Source organism: Salvelinus namaycush, chromosome 13, assembly GCF_016432855.1.
Source record: "Salvelinus namaycush isolate Seneca chromosome 13, SaNama_1.0, whole genome shotgun sequence".
NCBI classification, from domain to species: domain Eukaryota; kingdom Metazoa; phylum Chordata; class Actinopteri; order Salmoniformes; family Salmonidae; genus Salvelinus; species Salvelinus namaycush.
In genome coordinates this window covers 6100175-6122103 of record NC_052319.1, presented here as the reverse complement: position 1 = coordinate 6122103, position 21929 = coordinate 6100175, and the positions used below count along the sequence as shown (strand labels likewise).

General features: G+C 42.1%; 1 protein-coding gene across 3 annotated transcripts in view; it reads right to left on the bottom strand.

Moving 5' to 3' along the window:
• Nucleotides 1-21929, bottom strand: part of LOC120058189 (leucine-rich repeat flightless-interacting protein 2-like) — a 54853-nt gene that overhangs the window by 11989 nt on the left and 20935 nt on the right. For 2 of the 3 annotated variants that reach the window (XM_039006674.1, XM_039006676.1), the window contains 4 exons: nucleotides 17078-17215; nucleotides 3479-3649; nucleotides 668-760; nucleotides 64-156 (listed from right to left, as the gene is read on the bottom strand). In XM_039006674.1, the coding sequence (XP_038862602.1) occupies nucleotides 64-156; nucleotides 668-760; nucleotides 3479-3649; nucleotides 17078-17215 (495 nt within the window). The remainder of the gene's footprint in view (nucleotides 1-63; nucleotides 157-667; nucleotides 761-3478; nucleotides 3650-17077; nucleotides 17216-21929) is intronic. The other variant, XM_039006675.1, reaches the window with a different exon arrangement.

The following is a 21929-nucleotide window of genomic DNA, read 5'->3' as shown; positions in this document are numbered from 1 at the left end:
AAACCCTATTTCAGGGGCCTGTTGCATATTCAGAGCTCCGACTCCCATGAGATGACAAAGTACCTTCAGAATATCTTTCAGCTGGACCAGCTCATCCCTGAGCTCATCTCGCTCATTTTTGACAGCGTCCGAATACTCCTTTTGTTGCTCTAAGGCCTGAGCAGTGCCCCCAGTGGTGGGGAGGAGGAAGTGCAGGTGAAGAACAAATGAGTGATATGGGTGAAGGAAGTGAAAGTGAGCATACAGTTTCAAGTATTCATGCACTTGGCTAAAGTTAACTTCTCTGCATAAGTGAATAAGTGTATTTTAAGACCACAACACAGGTGCACATATCACAATTGTGTGTGGGGGTTTACACATGCATACACCAAATGTACTAACAACGTGAATGGATCAGAGTTCACAGGGCATACCCCAATCTTTTTATCCTTCCACTCTACTGTTTCCTGCAGGTCAGATATTTCCCTAACAAAGCTGTCCTGCTTGAGACGCAACTGACAGACCTCCTGGACAGTGGAAAAGCAGATGATGGAACAAATAGGAGAGAGGGAGAGGAGTGAAAACAGTAGAAGATCAGCATGCAAGTAAGGAGACCGGGAAATTCAGAAATAAGAAAACTGAAAAGGTGGCAGTTAACCCCAAACTACCTTTTCCTTGGAGGACTCACCGTTAGTAACTCCTCGCTCTGTTTTAGCGTTTCTTTCATCACGTTGAACTGGCACTGGAGCACGCCGTAGGCATGTTGCTCACGCTCAATGTCCTGGGAAAGATGACAGAGGAGATGTTTGAATGGACTAACAATATGCAGTGATCATTTTGGCCCTAAACAGCTGCCTTATAATCCAGGAAGTCGCATTAGCTACATTAGTTGTGGATTAAATCAATTTGGATAAAGGGTGTTGTACACTACGAATTTAGGGATTTGTCGGCCATAGAAATCCTTGGTCAGACCGCCTAAGCGTTTTTTTGTTTTGTTGGATCGCCTAAATCCAAACAGCGTAATATATACACTGAACAAAATTTTAAAAAACGCAACATGCAACAATTTCAAAGATTTTGCTGAGTTACAGTTAATAAAAGAAATTAGTCAATTAAATAAATTCATTAGGCCCTAATCTATGGATTTCCCATGACTGAGCAGGGGCGTAGACATGGGTGGGCCTGGGAGTGCATAGGCCCACCCACTGGGGAGCCAGGCACAGTCAATCAGAATGAGTTTTTCCCCACTAACGGGCTTATTACAGACAATTTGCTACTTTAACAGCCTCCAATCTTCTGTGAAGGCTTTCTACTAGATGTTAGAACATTGCTGAGGGGACTTGCTTCCCTTCAGCCACAAGAGTATTAGTGAGGTCAGGCACTGATGTTGGGGATTAGGACTGGCTTGCAGTCGGCATTCCAATTCATCCCAAAGGTGTTCGATGGGGTTGAGATCAGGGCTCTGTGCAGGCCCATCAAGTTCTTCCATACCGATATCAACAAACCATTTCTGTATGGACCTCATTTTGTGCCCCAGGGTATTGCCATGCTAAAACAGTAAAAGGCCTTTTTTGCCAGAAAGTTGGAAGCACAGAATCGTCTAGAATGCCATTTTATACTGTAGTGTAAGATTTCCCTTCCCTGGAACTAAAGGGGCCTAACTGGAACCATGAAAAACAGCCCTATACTATTATACCTCCACCAAACTTTGCATTCGGGCAGGTAGCGTTCTCCTGGCATCCGCCAAATCCAGATTCGTCTGTCGGACTGCCAGATGGCGAAGTGTGATTCATCACTCCAGAGAACGCGTTTCCACTGCTCCAGTGTCCAAACGGAGGCGGGCTTTACACCACTTCAGCCGACGCTTGGCATTGAGCATAGTGATCCTAGGCTTGTGTGCAGCTGCTCAGACATGGAAACCCATTTCGTGAAGCTTCCGACAAACAGTTCTGATGCGGCTTCCAGAGGCAATTTGGAACTCTGTAGTGAGTGTTGCAACAGAGGACAGATACTTTTTACACGCTAGGCAGTCCTGTTCTGTGAGCTTGTGGCCTACTATCCTATGACGGTGCCACGTTGAAAATCACAGCTCTTCAGTAAGGCCATTCTACTGCCAGTGTTTGTCTATGGAGAGTGTATGTCTGTGTGCTCGATGTTATACACCTGTCAGCAACAGGTGTGGCTAATCCACACACATGATCCCACGGGAAATAGGCCTATGGGCGTTTTTTTTAATGCTCCGGAGCTAAGAATATTGGTATATCCAGAGACCAAAAAGCTGAACAGATGAACACATTTTTAATTTACAGGGGGGGGGGGGGGGGGGGGGGGGGGGTTGCATTAAATGTAATTATTAATTTCCAATGATTTACTGTCTGTTTGGACTGGGTGCTGCTAGTATTTTTAAATAATATAACCTTTGAGAACTAACAAAATCACCAAAATAAAAGGCTAGACAGTCAGGGAGAATTGAAAATTACAAAAACTATGAATTTAGCATTATTGATTTTGTTATTATGTTTGAGCAAAAGAACAAAGCCATGGCAAAATGCATAGAATTGCAGGAAATTAGCTTTAAAACTTCACACATCTCTCAGTTCCATGGCAGAATATATAGAATCACATAAAATGTGCTTTAAAAAGGGCCAATTTCCACACTGTGAAAAAATGCCCTTGTAGTGTAAGAGCTGTTTGAAAAGACCACCTGAAATTTCAGCCTGCTATTGTGGGAGGAAGTTTTGGCCTTCCATGATGACATCGACATGCAGCAAATTAGTCAATAAACATAAGAAATAGAGATCCAAACCTCTATGCCAAATGCCAACAGCTATTTTTCAGTTTTCCCCTCACCACTCCCAGACAGTCCTAGAAAAATTCTTGCTTGAGAAATTGTTCTTTGCTAAGAAGCTATTTTTGTTTCTTTATGACTTTTATTAAAAAATAATAATCACAGTAAGGTACTTAATTGTTACCCAGGAATGATTTGATATTGAGATAAAAACAGCTATATTGGACATTTACAACTGAAACATTTCCCCATTTGCTTTAAAACATTTCACTCAGTTACATGGAGACATTTTTAGTGGCTTACAAATAAAAAAATAAACACTTCTCTACACCACCAAGATGGAGACATCTAAAATATTCTTTAAACATCAGCCGCGCTGACCATGCCCATTGCCACACCCCCTGCCATGCCCATCACCTAAGCCCCTTTTCGATCCAGAAAAAAACCCTGGAAATGATATCTTTACAGTTCATGTATATAATCCTCCATTGCTGCATTGGTACAGGCAGCTACAGTTTCCAAAAGACACCACTTGGCTAATGTCAGTCCCAGTTTTCACCTAATATCGCCCTCCTCTATAGCCTACCCCTTACTCTACTAACTTGGCCTCTTTTCCCGTCATCTTTCATCTTACTGTAATTGTATATTTCTCTTGATCTGGCCCTATCCTTTCTCTGCCTCGCCATCTCTCCCTCCTCATCTCTCCCATACCTTGGTCTTTCCATCGTACTCGCGGCGTGACTCGGACAGCAGCTCTTCCAGCTCCATGAGCGAGTCCTTCAGCCTGTCTACCTGGTACATCAGGTTGTTCTTCTCATTGTCCAGCTGGGCGTTGGACACCATGGCCTTGCGGTACTTCTCCTCCAACTCCACAAGGGAATCCTAAAGGAAGAGAAATGCCTGTTGGTGTTGTCATGACGTTGGCCTGTTGGTGAGGTTTATGACCTCCATAAATACCTTTCCCCCTTTCCTCTCTCTCTACTATACAGAGTGACTGTTGGAAAGCCTTTTGTTAACATAGAGAGTCGGGTAACATCAAAAGGGTGGTGAACAAAACCATATTTCGGTAATCCAACCAGTTGAAAATATGCATTTGTACTTAGCCTGTCTGGGAACGGGGTTCCGCCAACAGCCAATGAAATTGCAGAGCGCCAAATTCAAAATCAACAGAAATCTCATAATTAAATTCTCAAACATACAAGTATTAGACACCATTTTAAAGATACACTTCTCGTTAATCCAACCACAGTGTCAGATTTCAAAAAGGCTTTTCGGCGAAAGCAGAACATATCATTATGTTAGGTCAGCAACTAGTCACAGAAAGCATACAGCCATTTTCCAACCAAAGAGAGGAGTCACAAAAAGCAGAAATAGAGAAAATGAATCACCAACCTTTTATATTCTTCATCAGATGACACTCCCGGGACAACATGTTACACAATACATGTATGTTTTGTTTGATCAAGTTCATATTTATATCCAAAAACCTCAGTTTACATTTGCCTTTGCCTCCAAAACATCCCGTGAATTTGCACAGAGCCACATCAATTTACAGAAATACTCATAATAAACTTTGATAAAAGATACAAGTATTATGCACAGAATTATAGATATACTTCTCCTTAATGCATCCGCTTTGTCAGCTTTACGGAAAATGCAAACCATGCAAAAATCTGAGTATGGCGCTCATAGACCAAAACAAGCCAAACATACAGTGGGGCAAAAAAGTATTTAGTCAGCCACCAATTGTGCAAGTTCTCCCACTTAAAAAGATGAGAGGCCTGTAAATTTCATCATAGGTACACTTCAACTATGACAAACAAAATGAGGGAAAGAAATCCAGAAAATCACATTGTAGGATTTTTAATGAATTTATTTGCAAATTATGGTGGAAAATAAGTATTTGGTCACCTACAAACAAGCAAGATTTCTGGCTCTCACAGACCTGTAACTTCTTCTTTAACTTCTTATGGCTGCAGGGGCAGTATTGAGTAGCTTGGATAAAAGGTGCCCATTTCAAACGGCCTCGTGCTCAATTCTTGCTCGTACAATATGCATATTATTATTACTATTGGATAGAAAACACTCAAGTTTCTAAAACCGTTTGAATTATATCTGTGAGTAAAACAGAACTCATTTTGCAGCAAACTTCCTGTCAGAAAGTGAAAAATCTGAAATCGAGGCTCTGTTCCAGGGCCTCCCTAATCGTTTGCTTGAAATCTATTAGTATACATGCACTTCATACGCCTTCCACTAGATGTCAATAGGCTGTGAGAGGTGAAATGGGGTCTCTAGCTCTTTCTATGGTCAAAAGAGAGAGCTTGGAATGACAGGACCCCAATTTCCTTTGCTCAGGAAGACGCGGAAAGGACTTCCGCATTGGCTTCTGAAAAGCTTTTGGTATAGACGGCAAATATCTCCGGCTTTGATTTTATTTGATAAATGTGACAATATCATCGTAAAGTATGTTTTTTCAATATAGTTTAATCAGATTATTGAAATTTTTTCGGGAGTTTTGGCGTGTTCCGTTCTCTGCGTTTGTTGACGATGGACAGGTTCGCGCCACTTGGCAAGTTTTGCTTGCAAATTCGAGAGGGAAAAAGGACATTCTAAATCCAAACAACGATTGTTCTGGACAAAGGACCACTTGTACAAGATTCTGATGGAAGCTCAACCAAAGTAGGACCCATTTATGATGTTATTTCCTATTTCTTTCGAAAATGTGTTGTGTTTTCCGCCTTGAGTTTTGGCGCTGTGTCGCTATAACGTAAGCTGTATGTCGTAATGAAGTTATTTTTAGAATTCTAACACGGCGATTGCATTAAAACCTCTTATGGCTGCAAGCCCGAGGTCGGTACACCTATGACAACATCCAGCTCAAAGTGCAGGGCGCGAAATTCAAAAGACAAATTAGTTCTTAATGCAATCGCTGAATTACATTTCTAAAATTATCCTTACTGTGCAATACAGGGTTCGCCAAGCGAAGCTATACCAAAAAAAATGGCGGAATATGCGTTTAACATTTTGACAGAACAACGATTTATCATCTTAAATATTTCTTACTATGAGGTGATCTTCGGATCAGAATCTTGGGCAATGTATCCTTTCTTGGGTCTAATCTTCTTTTGGTCGAAAGATGTCCTCTTGTCCGTCGAAATGCCCACTAACGTTCGACCGGGACCCCGAAACGTGCCCGGCGCTTCAAAGTGCATCACAAAGCAATGCCTCAAAATCGCACTAAACGGATATAAATTGCTATAAAACGGTTTAAATTAACTACCTTATGATGTTTTTAACACCTATAACGAGTAAAAACATGACCGGCGATATATTACTGGCTAAACAACAGCTTGGAAAGAGAGCAGGTCCGACGTCCATCGTGCGTCAGGCGCAGGGAGCAAAAGAACGGTACATCCGGTCTTTGGCCTTTTATACAGGCCCTGATTGCGCAATCGACTCCATTCAAATTGTCACCACTTACTGACATCTAGAGGAAGGCGTGGGCAGTGTTTGTATCCTCATAGCATTTACAGGGACTTTAAAACTGACCTGGGACCAGAGGCCAAGATTTCTGAAATCTCACTCCCTGTCAGGAAAAGTGCTGTAGAATGAGTTCTGTTCCACTCAGAGACATAATTCAAACGGCTATAGAAACTAGAGAGTGTTTTCTATCCAATAATAACAATAATATGCATATTGTACGAGCAAGAATTGAGTACGAGGCCGTTTGAAATGGGCACCTTTAATCAGAGCTACTCAATACTGCCCCTGCAGCCATAAAAAGTTAAGAACTAGTGTATCTATCATTTGCTGTACAACAAGTATTTTTTAGTAACGTTTATGATTTTTTTTTTTTTTTTTTTTTTTTGAGACAGTGTTGAATGTAGAAACCACGTCTCCCTGAATAAAGCTCTGAGACAGTGTTGAATGTAGAAACCACGTCTCCCTGAATAAAAATCTGAGACAGTGTTGAATGTAGAAACCACGTCTCCCTGAATAAAGCTCTGAGACAGTGTTGAATGTAGAAACCATGTCTCCCTGAATAAAGCTCTTAGACAGTCAGAGTTGAATGTAGAAACCATGTCTCCCTGAATAAAGCTCTGAGACAGTGTTGAATGTAGAAACCACGTCTCCCTGAATAAAAATCTGAGACAGTGTTGAATGTAGAAACCACGTCTCCCTGAATAAAGCTCTGAGACAGTGTTGAATGTAGAAACCATGTCTCCCTGAATAAAGCTCTGAGACAGAGTTGAATGTAGAAACCACGTCTCCCTGAATAAAGCTCTGAGACAGTCAGTGTTGAATGTAGAAACCATGTCTCTCTGAATAAAGCTCTGAGACAGTGTTGAATGTAGAAACCACGTCTCCCTGAATAAAGCTCTGAGACAGTCAGTGTTGAATGTAGAAACCACGTCTCCCTGAATAAAGCTCTGAGACAGTGTTGAATGTAGAAACCACGTCTCCCTGAATAAAGCTCTGAGACAGTGTTGAATGTAGAAACCACGTCTCCCTGAATAAAGCTCTGAGACAGTGTTGAATGTAGAAACCATGTCTCCCTGAATAAAGCTCTGAGACAGTCAGAGTTGAATGTAGAAACCATGTCTCCCTGAATAAAGCTCTGAGACAGTGTTGAATGTAGAAACCACGTCTCCCTGAATAAAAATCTGAGACAGTGTTGAATGTAGAAACCACGTCTCCCTGAATAAAGCTCTGAGACAGTGTTGAATGTAGAAACCATGTCTCCCTGAATAAAGCTCTGAGACAGAGTTGAATGTAGAAACCACGTCTCCCTGAATAAAGCTCTGAGACAGTCAGTGTTGAATGTAGAAACCATGTCTCTCTGAATAAAGCTCTGAGACAGTGTTGAATGTAGAAACCACGTCTCCCTGAATAAAGCTCTGAGACAGTCAGTGTTGAATGTAGAAACCATGTCTCTGAATAAAGCTCTGAGACAGTGTTGAATGTAGAAACCACGTCTCCCTGAATAAAGCTCTGAGACAGTGTTGAATGTAGAAACCACGTCTCCCTGAATAAAGCTCTGAGACAGTCAGTGTTGAATGTAGAAACCACGTCTCCCTGAATAAAGCTCTGAGACAGTCAGTGTTGAATGTAGAAACCACGTCTCCCTGAATAAAGCTCTGAGACAGTCAGTGTTGAATGTAGAAACCACGTCTCCCTGAATAAAGCTCTGAGACAGTCAGAGTTGAATGTAGAAACCACGTCTCCCTGAATAAAGCTCTGAGACAGTGTTGAATGTAGAAACCACGTCTCCCTGAATAAAGCTCTGAGACAGTGTTGAATGTAGAAACCACGTCTCCCTGAATAAAGCTCTGAGACAGTGTTGAATGTAGAAACCATGTCTCCCTGAATAAAGCTCTGAGACAGTGTTGAATGTAGAAACCACGTCTCCCTGAATAAAGCTCTGAGACAGTGTTGAATGTAGAAACCACGTCTCCCTGAATAAAGCTCTGAGACAGTGTTGAATGTAGAAACCACGTCTCCCTGAATAAAGCTCTGAGACAGTGTTGAATGTAGAAACCACGTCTCCCTGAATAAAGCTCTGAGACAGTGTTGAATGTAGAAACCATGTCTCCCTGAATAAAGCTCTGAGACAGTGTTGAATGTAGAAACCATGTCTCCCTGAATAAAGCTCTGAGACAGTCAGAGTTGAATGTAGAAACCACGTCTCCCTGAATAAAGCTCTGAGACAGTGTTGAATGTAGAAACCATGTCTCCCTGAATAAAGCTCTGAGACAGTGTTGAATGTAGAAACCACGTCTCCCTGAATAAAGCTCTGAGACAGTCAGTGTTGAATGTAGAAACCACGTCTCCCTGAAAAAAGCTCTGAGACAGTGTTGAATGTAGAAACCATGTCTCCCTGAATAAAGCTCTGAGACAGTGTTTAATGTAGAAACCATGTCTCCCTGAATAAAGCTCTGAGACAGTGTTGAATGTAGAAACCACGTCTCCCTGAATAAAGCTCTGAGACAGTGTTGAATGTAGAAACCACGTCTCCCTGAATAAAAAGTAACGTTTATGATTAGTTATTTGGTCAGAATAGGTGAGTGTCAGAAATATATCCGGACATTCTGGGAAAAAGATGCTAAGTTTTCACAATGTATAACCACGGATTTCAGCTCTAAATATGCAAATTTTCGAACAAAACATAAGTGTATTGTATAACCTGATGTTATAGGACTATCATCTGATGAAGTTTGTCCAGGTTAGTGAAAAATTATATATCTTTTGCTGTTTTCTTGCGATCGCTAACTTTTGCTGCTGATAAATGGGTTGTGTTTTTGGCTATTGTGGTAAGCTAATATAATGCTATATTGTGTTTTCGCTGTAAAACACTTAAAGAAAAATATTGGCTGGATTCACAAGATGTTTGTCTTTCATTTGCTGTACACCATGTATTTTTCATAAATGTTTTATGATGAGTATTTAGGTATTTCAATTTGGTCTCTAATTGTTCTAGCTGCTTCGGTGCTATTTCCGATTGTAGCTGCAATGTAAAACTATGATTTATACCTCAAATATGCACATTTTTCGAACAAAACATATTTATTGTATAACATGTTATAAGACTGTCATCTGATGAAGTTGTTTCTTGGTTAGTTTGGTTGGTTCTTGGTTAGTTTGGTTGGTTTTGTGCATGCTACCTGTGCTGTGAAAAATGTCTGTGCTTTTTTCTATTTGGTGGTGAGCTAACATAAATATACGTGGTGTTTTCGCTGTAAAACATTTTAAAAATCGGACATGTTGGCTGGATTCACAAGATGTTTATCTTTCATTTGCTGTATTGGACTTGTTAATTTGTGAAAGTTAAATATTTCTAAAAAATATCTTTTGAATTTGGCGCCCTGCACTTGGACGGGCTGTTGTCATATTGAGCCCGACACCGGCCTGCAGCCATAAAAGGTTAAGAGGCTCCTCTGTCCTCCACTCGTTACCTGTATTAATGGCACCTGTTTGAACTTGTTATCAGTATAAAAGACACCTGTCCACAACCTCAAACAGTCACACTCCAAACTCCACTATGGCCAAGACCAAAGAGCTGTCAAAGGACACCAGAAACAAAATTGTAGACCTGCACCAGGCTGGGAAGACTGAATCTGCAATAGGTAAGCAGCTTGGTTTGAAGAAATCAACTGTGGGAGCAATTATTAGGAAATGGAAGACATACAAGACCACTGATAAACTCCCTCGATCTGGGGCTCCACGCAAGATCTCACCCCGTGGGGTCAAAAGGATCACAAGAACGGTGAGCAAAAATCCCAGAACCACACATGGGGGACCTAGTGAATGACCTGCAGAGAGCTGGGACCAAAGTAACAAAGCCTACCATCAGTAACACACTACGCCGCCAGGGACTCAAATCCTGCAGTGCCAGACGTGTCCCCCTGCTTAAGCCAGTACATGTCCAGGCCCGTCTGAAGTTTGCTAGAGAGCATTTGGATGATCGAGAAGAAGATTGGGAGAATGTCATATGGTCAGATGAAACCAAAATAGAACTTTTTGGTAAAAACTCAACTCGTCGTGTTTGGAGGACAAAGAATGCTGAGTTGCATCCAAAGAACACCATACCTACTGTGAAGCATGGGGGTGGAAACATCATGCTTTGGGGCTGTTTTTCTGCAAAGGGACCAGGACGACTGATCTGTGTAAAGGACAGAATGAATGGGGCCATGTATCGTGAGATTTTGAGTGAAAACCTCCTTCCATCAGCAAGGGCATTGAAGATGAAACGTGGCTGGGTCTTTCAGCATGACAATGATCCCAAACACACCGCCCGGGCAACGAAGGAGTGGCTTCGTAAGAAGCATTCAAGGTCCTGGAGTGGCCTAGCCAGTCTCCAGATCTCAACCCCATAGAAAATCTTTGGAGGGAGTTGAAAGTCCGTGTTGCCCAGCAACAGCCCCAAAACATCACTGCTCTAGAGGAGATCTGCATGGAGGAATGGGCCAAAATACCAGCAACAGTGTGTGAAAACCTTGTGAAGACTTACAGAAAACGTTTGAACTCTGTCATTGCCAACAAAGGGTATATAACAAAGTATTGAGATAAACTTTTGTTATTGACCAAATACTTATTTTCCACCATAATTTGCAAATAAATTCATAAAAAATCCTACAATGTGATTTTCTGGAATTTATTTTTCTCATTTTGTCTGTCATAGTTGAAGTGTACCTATGATGAAAATTACAGGCCTCTCTCATCTTTTTAAGTGGGAGAAATTGCACAATTGGTGGCTGACTAAATACTTTTTTGCCCCACTGTATACCCACCATGTTGTGGAGTCAACAGAAGTCAGAAATAGCATTACAAATATTCACTTACCTTTGATGATCTTCATCAGAACGCACTCCCAGGAATCCCAGTTCCACAATAAATGTTTGATTTGTTCGATAATGTCCATAATTTATGTCCAAATACCTCCTTTTTGTTCGCACGTTTAGCCCAGTAATCCAAAAGCTCATTGCGCGAACGCTTAGTTCAGATGAAAAGTCAAAAAAGTCATATTACAGTTCGTAGAAACATGTCAAACGAAGTATAGAATCAATCTTTAGGATGTTTTTATCATAAATCTTCAATAAATGTTCCAACCGGAGAATTCCTGTCTTCAGAAATGCAATGGAACTCAAGCTAACTCACGTGAACGCGCATGGTCAGCTCATGGCACACTGCCAGACCACTGACTCAATCCCCTCTCATTCCCCCCTCCTTTACAGTAGAAGCATAAACAAGGTTCTAAAGACTTGACATCTAGTGGAAGCCTTAGGAAGTGCAATTTGACCCCATAGACACTGTATATTCGATAGGCAAAGAGTTGAAAAACTACAAACCTCAGATTTCCCACTTCCTGGTTGGATTTTTCTCAGGTTTTCACCTGCTATATGAGTTCTGTTATACTCACAGACATCATTCAAACAGTTTTAGAAACTTCAGAGTGTTTTCTATCCAAATCTACAGATAATATGCATATATTAGCAACTGGGACTGAGTAGCAGGCAGTTTACTCTGGGCACGCTTTTCATCCAAACGTGAAAATGCTGCCCCCTATCCCAAACAGGTTTTAAAGAATATGATACCAGATCAGTTGTCATCTGACACATTATTACTGATGATAGGATGACAAACTGTATCTTGGAAAGTCTACACATTATAGTTCGGATTCACATGGAATTGTTGTGCAGTTTAAATGTTTAAATATGAAACGATTTGTGAACAGATTAAATGTAATTTTAGCTTCTAAATGAGAGAATTGGTTTTCATAAGTGAACTAGGCTCAACTCCGTGGCCCCGCACATGTGAACAGACATTGGTTGTGAACTATGAAACATGCCCTTCTCTCCCTACTACATAAGCCCTTTACGAAAATGTAACATTTGTGTTTCTGAGGACGACGGTCCATATGTTAAAAGGGCTAATATCAAACTACAGAACTAAGCCAACTTCAGCGTGAGCTCAAAGTATGGCAACTTGGTATGAACTTTGAACTCTTATTCACTAAAGTAGTGATACCTCCTAGCCGTTGAGTTAGCAGCAGCAGCTGTAAACGTGGGCTAGGAAAGGACGGACAAAGTATCTGTTCTACCACACAACATATTCTTCAAAAGGACAAGGGAGATCTCTGATGGGCAACACGGCCTTCCATCTACGACCAACCTATTGAAGCACAGCTCAGAGTAAATATTTCTTGCATTTTCCTTTTTCCAAAATGGGCGGTTATTTAGAATGCATAAGATTCTGTATTTACGATAGCATAGCTGCATTGCAGTCCGATAGAGACGCAAATTCCTTTGTTCCTCAGTCTTCCCGCGCTTTCATTCAAAACCCAATCCCCTTTCTTTGTGTAACCAGCCGTCATATCTGTACCGTCCGCTAGGGACGTTTTCTTTTATGACATAATCAATGTATGACCCATCCTGTGTATGTGTAATTCTGTGTGATTGTTTAGGTATTTAGTAAATAAATAAACCAAATTTTGTATTACTGATTCAACTTGTTAGCCAGGGTTCGTGAAGATAACCAAGAATTCTACGACTTCAGATGAGACTGAATAAGGTGACGATTAAGAATTGACTGCTATTGATGTAAAAGATTACCAGGTCTTTAAGAGTTTATTCGGAAGATAACAGCTCATTCTTTCGTGGTGGCCCAACTTTCTAGTTAATTACATTTACATGATTAGTTCAATTCAGGTAATATTAATTACAGAGAAATTATTTTTATAGTAGCATGTCATATCACTTAATCCGGCATAGCAAAGACATGACAGTGTATGCACATGGGAACACACATACGGACAACACAACACAGAGTAACAAACACTCACAAAAAATGAAAATATACAAAATAACACCCCCCCCATAAAAGACACACCAATATCCAAAAAGGGGTATTGTATCAAACGCTGCCACTTCCATTCTCTGTACTCATTCGGATGGTTTCAACTGGGAGGAAAGGTCAGAAACGTGAGAGAGAATGGAAAGAATTCCAAGGACATAATTCATATTCAGGGAAATTACGTAATGATGTTAGACCAAAGCAAAAGTTGTCCACTGCATGCCAGTGGGGTTATTGCGTGTGCTTCAACCTCTAGCTAGACTCCTCCTGATATCTCCAGGAGTGATACGTATCATTTTGTCTTTATCTTTTGTGGTCTAGTACTGTCTTTTTGCTAGCTAGGGCCAACTACTTTAAGTGCTGCCTGTTTTCCCAGTAGCCTACTTCGCGTGTGAACTGCTGACTGCTCAACATTTGCAAATAGTTGTTTACACATCAACCAGGATCAAGTGCCAGGGCTGTATTGCAGGGCGAGTGGTTTAATCTCTTTTCTGAGTTTATATAACCAGCTTCTCAGGCTCCATCTCGGGAAGGAAAGAGGAAGGCTCCACACCACTCTCTCACTTGAGTATCCTATCTAGTTATTTACAGATACTGTATTTACCTCATTTGTAACTTTGTCAACTGTGTGTGGGTGTGTTTCCTATACCTGTTCGCACCTCTACCTGAAGGCTTTATAGACACTCCCCACCCTTGGCTGCAACCCTTCTAATTTAGTGTACCCTGCGCGCACAACCCATGTGGAATTCCAGATATCTGGCAGCGTTTGAAACTGCCGATCCGCGGTCAAGAACGCCAAGTTCATCTCTGCCCACGATGCCCTTCAGCCCTTTGACTTGTTGGCCCTGATGGAGACATGGATCACCGCAGAGAACACACTGCTCTTTCTTCATCTGATGATGTTATTTTCTCTCAGTCTGAGAGCATCTGGTCGCGGTGTTGGCACCGGTCTACTCATTTCTCCTAAGTGGAGATTCTATTTTCCCTTCTCTCTCACCTGTCCATCTCCTCATTTCAATTCCATGCTGTTACTGTCACTTGTCCACTCAAGCTTAACATTGTCGTCATCTATCGCCCACCAGGTGCCCTTGGAGAGTTCCTCAATGAGCTTGACACCTTGATCAGCTAATTTCCTGACGACGGCTCACCGCTCTTCGTACTTTGTGACTTCAACCTCCCGATGACTGCCTCGATTTAATTTCTTTCCAACACTCGTGTTCTCCTCCTTGCCTCTTTTGACCGCACCCTTTCCCAATCCCATCCAACTCACAAGGCAGGCAAGACACTTGACCTCATCCTTACTAGAGGCTTCTCGCCTACTAATCTCACTGCGACCCCATCCAGGTCTCTGATCACTACATTGTTTACTTTTCTGTCTCCCTTTCCTCCAACCCTAACCGCTCAGCCGCTACACGCAGATGGTCATGCGCCGTCGCAATCTTTGCTCGCTCTCTCCCACTACTCTTCTATCCTATCATCTCTCCCTTTTGCTAAATCCTTCTCCCTCCTGTTTCCTGATTCTGCCTCATCGACCCTACTCTCCTTCCATTCCGCATCCTAGGACATTCACTCAGCCTATTGAGCCCACTGGTCTCACTCACACAGAAATTCCGCTATACCTCGACTTTTCTCCCCTTTCTCTCCAGATGACATCCTGTGACTAGTGAGGTCTGGCCGCCCGACAACTTGCCCGCTCGACCCCCTCCTCCTTTCTCCAAACCATCTCTGGAGACCTTCTCCCATTCCTCACTTCCCTCATCAACTCATCCCTGATTACTGGCAAAATGGCCCGAGTTGCTCCCCTCAAGAAACCAACACTCGACTCATCTGATGTCATAAACTATAGATCTGTATCCCTTCTTTTCTTTCCAAAACAATGAGCATGCTGTCTGATTAACTTTTGCATCATCTCTCTCAGAAATATCTTCTTTAACCTAACCAGTCAGGCTTAAAGACGGGTCACTCAACCGAGACTGCTCTTCTGTGTCACGGAGGCTCTCCGCACAGCCAAAGCTGACTCTCTCCTCTGCTCTCATCCTACTAGATCTATCCACTGCCTTTAACACGTGAACCATCAGATCCTCCTCTCCACCCTCTCAGGGCTGGACGTTTAAGGCTATGCACACTCTTGGATTGACATGGAGAGGATCAGTGTCTGCACCATTCTCACTACTGGGTTCTCGGTTCTAGGCCCTCTCCTCTTCTCTCTATACACCAAGTCACTCAGCGCTGTCATATCCTCACATGGTCTCTCCTATCATTGATATGCGTATGACACTCAACTACTTTTCTCCTGACACCCAGGTGGCGTCAAGCATCTCTGCGTGCCTGGCAGAAATCTCAATTTGCATGTCGGCCCACCACCTCAACAAGACGGAACCTGCTTTTCCTCCCGGGCAAAGCCTGCCCACTCAAAGACCTCTCCATCACAGTTGACAACTCCACAGTGTCACCCTCCCAGAGTGCATAGAGCCTTGGCGTAAACCTGGACAACACCCTGTCGTTCTCTGCAAACATCAAAGCAGTGCCCGCCCCTGCAGGTTCATGCTCTACAACATCAGTAGAGTACGACCCTACCTCACTCAGGAAGTGGTGCAGGTCGTAATCCAGACACTTGTCCTCTCCCGTCTGGAGTACTGCAACTCGCTGTTGGCTGGGCTCCCCGCTTGTGCCATCAAACACCTGCAACTTATCCAGAATGCAGCCTGGTTTTCAACCTTCCCAAGTGCTCTCATGTCACCCTGCTCCTCCACACACTCCTCTGGCTTCCAGTCAAAGCTCGCATCCACTACAAGACCATGGTGCTTACCTACGGAACTCCCCCTCCCTAACTTCAGGCTATGCTCAAACCCTATACCCCAACCCGAGCACTCCATTCCACTATCTCAGGCCTCTTGGCCCTCCCAGCTCCCACTCAGCCCAAGCTCTTCTCTGTCCTGGTACCCCAATGGTTGAAACAGCTTCCACCTGAAGCTAGGACAGCAGAGCTCCTGCCCATTTTCTAAAATAAATATGATTCTCTACCTGTTCCAACAGTACCCCCTGTTTAAACTGCACTGTTGGTTAGGGGCTCATAAGTAAGCATTTCACTGTAAGGTCTACAACTGTTGTATTCGGTGACAATTTTATTAATGTGATTTTAGTCTGGATAAGAGCATCTGCTAAATGTTATTGAATTTGACATCAGGACGGCATAACTTGACTGATTTGAAAGGAAGCTGAAAAATATATGGGAAAAGATAGGCAAGCCATCTAGCCTGACAAGAACACTATAAATGTGGCACTTGCTGCAAGTTTTAATACTGCCAAATATCCTGCTGATCTGAACTTTTCAACATCACAAGACAGAAATCAGAGGATCTATTACAATTAGAGGGGTCCCAGCCTCAGGAAACCATTTAATAGCAAGGTAGGAGTCTAAAACTATCTGTAGTTGAAATGGGATAGGTAAGAAAATAAGTCTAAAACATTCATTAAACAGTCGCTAGGACTAATCATTGCTTAATAGGAGGCTATCAACAACTTTAACACCAAAGTCTAAACCTACCATTGGTTAATTCTGAGGTACAAACCTATTATGGGCTAAAAGTAGTATCATTGGTCATCTCAAAAGCTTACGAAGGGAAGACTAAAACCATATGAACATTAACAGGGACGCAGGCTGGTTTACATTGGGGTGGGTCAGTCAAGTAGTGTACCTCGACTTCTTTGAGGCTCTGCATGTACTTTGACTCCACATCTTGGAGCTGATCCTTCAGCTCATGAATCTCCTGGGGTGAAGAGCATGGAAGTGGTGAGGAAAGAGACAGACGCATGCTGCGACAGGGTCGATAGATAAAGTGATGAGCACAATGACAGGTAGAGAATGACATCTGCAGAGCAGTGTGCGTTGCACAGGGATGGGCTCTTAACGAGTAGACGTGATGGAAGAGGGTGCTAGAACACCCATGGCTTTCTTACCTTGATCTCTAGTATGGAGGTGTCTGTGTCGCCAGTGATCGACGATTCGCCACTTCCTCTCCTGGAGGAAGACCCGCTGAGTGAAGCGAGGGTGGAAGCGGATTGAGATCCCTTTTCCAGGAAATCTCTGTCCTCCACCTGGGAACAAAGGGGACATACTGATATAATATGGGCCACATCATGCCTTTAAAAAGGGCCAAAGTGCCATGGATTCATAAGGAATGGGGGGGGGGGGGGGGGAACACTGACTCTTCTGCCACAAGTCTGCACTCAATTTCACATCTTCACCTTTCCCCACTTTAGCCAATCACATTATCCCTCCAAAGCTTTGGGGACAATCAGCAGTCTTTCCATCCAATCATAAACCACAAGCAGTTTAAATGCTGTGGCAACAACAATTGCTGGGTAAGTTAAGAGTGCACGCCTAATTGTCAGACTGGTCTGTGAACTTCAGTGCCTTGCATTGTTCATATCTGTCACAACAACTGACATATTACTACATATGGAATAGCAAAACGGTCCTTAGTATTAGACATGCTATGTTAGTCATATTGTTCACTTCCCATGCCTATCAACTCAGCATCAATACTGGTTACAGGAGTTCTTGGAAAATAGTTGAGTCAAAAATAGTTCTAGTCCACGACACACCATATTGTTGTTAGTCCCATTTATCCCATTCTACAACACTAATTTGTTTAAATCAACAACACACCATCCAACTGCATGCTATATAATTGCAATTGATATGTTTTATTAACTAGTACCAGTGTTGACATCTCATTAGTTCTAAAAGCACTTTCTAAGGTTAGTCTCCTCTTTCCCATCTTGACAATGACCATACAATCCAGGATCAATCCAAGTCAGACAGTAGTTACTCTCTCTAGGTCTACCCTCCAACTCCACACGAAAGCAGACAGTCTCTCTGTGAGAGTTGAGACCACACTGCCATGACTCTGGGAAGGCAGTGCTGCCCCACTCACATCGGATAAATCGTGGATGGTCATGTGACCCAGGTCTCTGGGCAGGCTACTGCCGGTGGCCGTGCAGGAAGCTGCAGTCATCATAGTGGCCCACCAGAGGGCGCAATGCCACAAGGTATATTTCAGGGAGGTCACTTTCTCTCTCACATGCACATAAAAACACAGAGCTCTCTATATAGCCAAATACACGTGTCTATTGCCTCTTTCCAACCAAAACACATGTATGAATGAACACACAATAAATGGCTAAACTGAGAATGTGTCAAACGGACTCTAGGAACAAGGATCAGCCTACAGCTGTATAGAGTAATGAGCATCCAAGACAGTATACACAGTAGCCCACATGCAAATGGTTTCCTGTAAAGAAATAATTTAAAGTTTGATTATATGTAAAAGGTAGGATGACCCAGCGTACCAGACATCAACTAGTCTTCATATTCTTGCCACTGGTTAATAGAATATTTGCCCCGAGTTGACAATTCAAACAAGTTGCTTTTCTGGTCAACCTCTCAACGCAATACGAGTTCCAGCAAAAGGCTGAACTGGGTTGCAGACATCACTTTCTCTGTAACAATTATAATCTCCATCTGAAAGATGCCAGTTATGTATTTATCTACTTCGGTCCCTGTTGTGTCAAACAAAACCCACTCACAAAGGCACAGGGCAATCGCTGAGATTTATTTTGGCATGATGCAGCATAACCCTGTAATGCTTTGCCAATCATCACTAACAAATTAACCAAAGACCTTTGAGATGGTGGTTGTTGTGAAATATGGCCTCAATTGACGACTGTTGCCCTTCCAATTATCAATTAATTCCTTATGGACAGAACAAGCAAATCAGGAGCCAAATTGTCAACGCCATAGACATAATTGAATTGCAATGGACAAAGACTTTAGGAGAAATGTGGTTAGAGCAAAACGTTGCGAGATCGAATCCCCGAGCTGACAAGGTAAAAATCTGTCGTTCTGCCTCTGAACAAGGCAGTTAACCCACCGTTCCTAGGCCGTCATTGAAAATAAGAATTTGTTCTTAACTGACTTGCCTAGTTAAATAAAAGGTAAAATAAAAATATATAAACTTTAAAATTACAGAAAATGCATAAACCATTCAAGTCTTATATCACCATGAATAAAAAAAACATGAAGTACAACTATGAAGGCTTTCTTTAACTCAAGACAATATGACTAGTCCACTGTAAAAGTCGTCAGTCTGTGCTTATGCTTGTTAAATGGTCGTGTCACGCTAATAAGGTTCCATGGTTGGACAGTGTGACTGAGGGGTGCTCACCACTGGGCTGGCATGGACTGAGCTTGCTTTAGAGGACGCCCTGGACCAGCGATAACTACTGTATTCTGTAGGCTGGGGATGGCACACTCACCCACCTGCATCAATGTGCACGCACACAAGAACGCACACACACGTGCACGCATAGCGTCACAAACCCTGCTGCTGCGGTCATTCAATAGACATTGGCATATGTCCTCAAAGAGAGGATATGGTAAGGAGAGAAATAATGTAGACCAAGCTACTGGAAATAGGCCCTTTACAAGACTAAATTGTGACAGGAGCATTTGATTCTTATTAAAAAGATGGAGACCAGACAGGCTTCTTTAGGAAACTTTCTGAATGGACATACACTGAGTATAAAACACCTGCTCTCTCCATGAAAAACTGGCCAGGTGAATCCAAGTGAAAGCGATGATCCCTTATTGATATTGCTTGTTAAATCCACTTTAAAATCAGTGTAGATGAAGGGGAGGAGACAGGTTAAAGAAGGATTTTTAGTCTTGAGAAAATTGAGACAGATTGTGTGTGTGTGTGTGTCTCATTTAGAGGTTGATTCAAATAATCTAAACTTGAGGAGTTGGTTATTTGAATCAGCTGTGTAGTGCTAGCAGGGCTGCAAAGGGACGGAAACTTTCAGGTAAACTTCCGGCACAGACACAAGGACAACAGACACACTGGTCTCTACATTGCAGATGAGCTGAAGGCAGTCAATGACCTTGGACCACAGAAGGTATTTGCACTGGTGACAGACAATGTTGCAAACATGAAAGCTGCTTTGTCTAAAGTGGAGGAGTCCTACCCTCACATCACACCCATTGGCTATGCTGCTCATGCATTGAATCTGCTCCTCAAGGACATCATGGCACTGAAAACAATGGATACACTCTACAAGAGAGCCAAGGAAATGGTTAGGTATGTGAAGGGTCATCAAGTTATAGCAGGAATCTACCTCACCAAGCAAAATGAGAAGAATAAGAGCACCACATTGAAGCTGCCCAGAAACACCCGTTGGGGTGGTGTTATCATCATGTTTGACAGTCTCCTGGAGGGGAAGGAGTCTCCCCAAGATATGGCCATATCAAAGTCTACCAATATGGACAGGCCCATCAAGAGGATCCTCCTGGATGATGTATTTTGGGAGAGAGTGGTAAGCAGCCTGAAACCTATAGCAGTAGCCATTGCACAGATTGAGAGACAACGACATCCTGTCTGATGTTCAGACTCCCTGGCCTAGGCTACTACTATTCTACGTGGCAGGGATAGGAAGGCGGCAATTTTTTAGGTCTCGCATTTTTTTTTATTACTATAGTGCCATAGCCTATAGCGGTCTACACCCCCTAGCGGATTAGCTGCTTGTGCATCAAAAGACAGTTGGAAAGAGGAGGAGCTGTAGAAAGTTTAGACAGACTAAGTCAGCAAAACAATTGCTTATAATCATTAGTAAACACTCCCGTTATTAGGTAAAGTCCATCTACATGAAAATAAAGTTAAAAAAACAAAAAATAGCCCTATTTAAACAGTTGACAGTAATTTTATTTTCATGACGGTGTTCATCCATAACCGTCGGTTATTCAATTACTGTCACAGCCCTAACTAATAGATAACTTAAGAAACATTGCCTTGAGAATCCATTACCAAAAACCAACATATCTTTAAGATGTTTTCAAACCTCTCTCCCTCATGAGAGAGAAGATAATGAAAGTTCACAGAAGTAACAAGTAAATATAGATCTATCAATTAGTTAATGTGTTTACTGATATCAATGAAGTTATTAAAACTAGAAATTCCGTTACCAAAATCAGTAACGGCATTTCCCAAAAATCTGAATGGATTTTTTGCAATGGAATTGGCTACAATGGGAAATCATAGTAGTAGTCACAAACCACAGTCGGGTTCACACGTTTGGACAGCACCTCTACTTTTCTTTGAGTATAGTTCAGCACAGTAGAGTTCAGTACTATACTCTTCTGTAGCTGTACTTTACTATACTTTGATGTCCAAACTAGTGAAAGACTTCAATGATTGGTTCAGATTTGGTCCGGTCCAACGAAATTTGGTCTTGTTTGGGGGCAGAGCTCATTAAAATAATAGCTGATGTGTAGAATAATACCCAAATATGCAAAGGAGGATATTACATATTTCTACCTTTGTGTACCTATTTATGACACATCACCATGAAGAGAATGACATTCATATCCATAATTATGCATTTATGTGTAGTATAGATCAGGGACCCATGATGAAATTCCATTACCGCAATTCCGTTAACTAGTGTAAATCCAATTCACTTACTGTAGTTCAATTTTGTCAATGTGTCATGTCACAGTGACACCCCATTATTTCAGAAGACATAGTTGAATCTTAATTCGGAGCAGATATTATAGAGTTTTTGGTTAAACGTGGACACAAAAAAAAGAGGGAGTTTTTGCAAAAAAATTCAGTTACCAAACGTTGCATCTGCACATTTCTTCCATTAAATGTGTTTTGTGAAATGTCCAGTGTAAATTGTGAACGGTAGTCCTTAGAGTTGTATGGTTTGTTAAACTTTGAAATCAATGGTTTTTGTTTGGCATACATTTTAA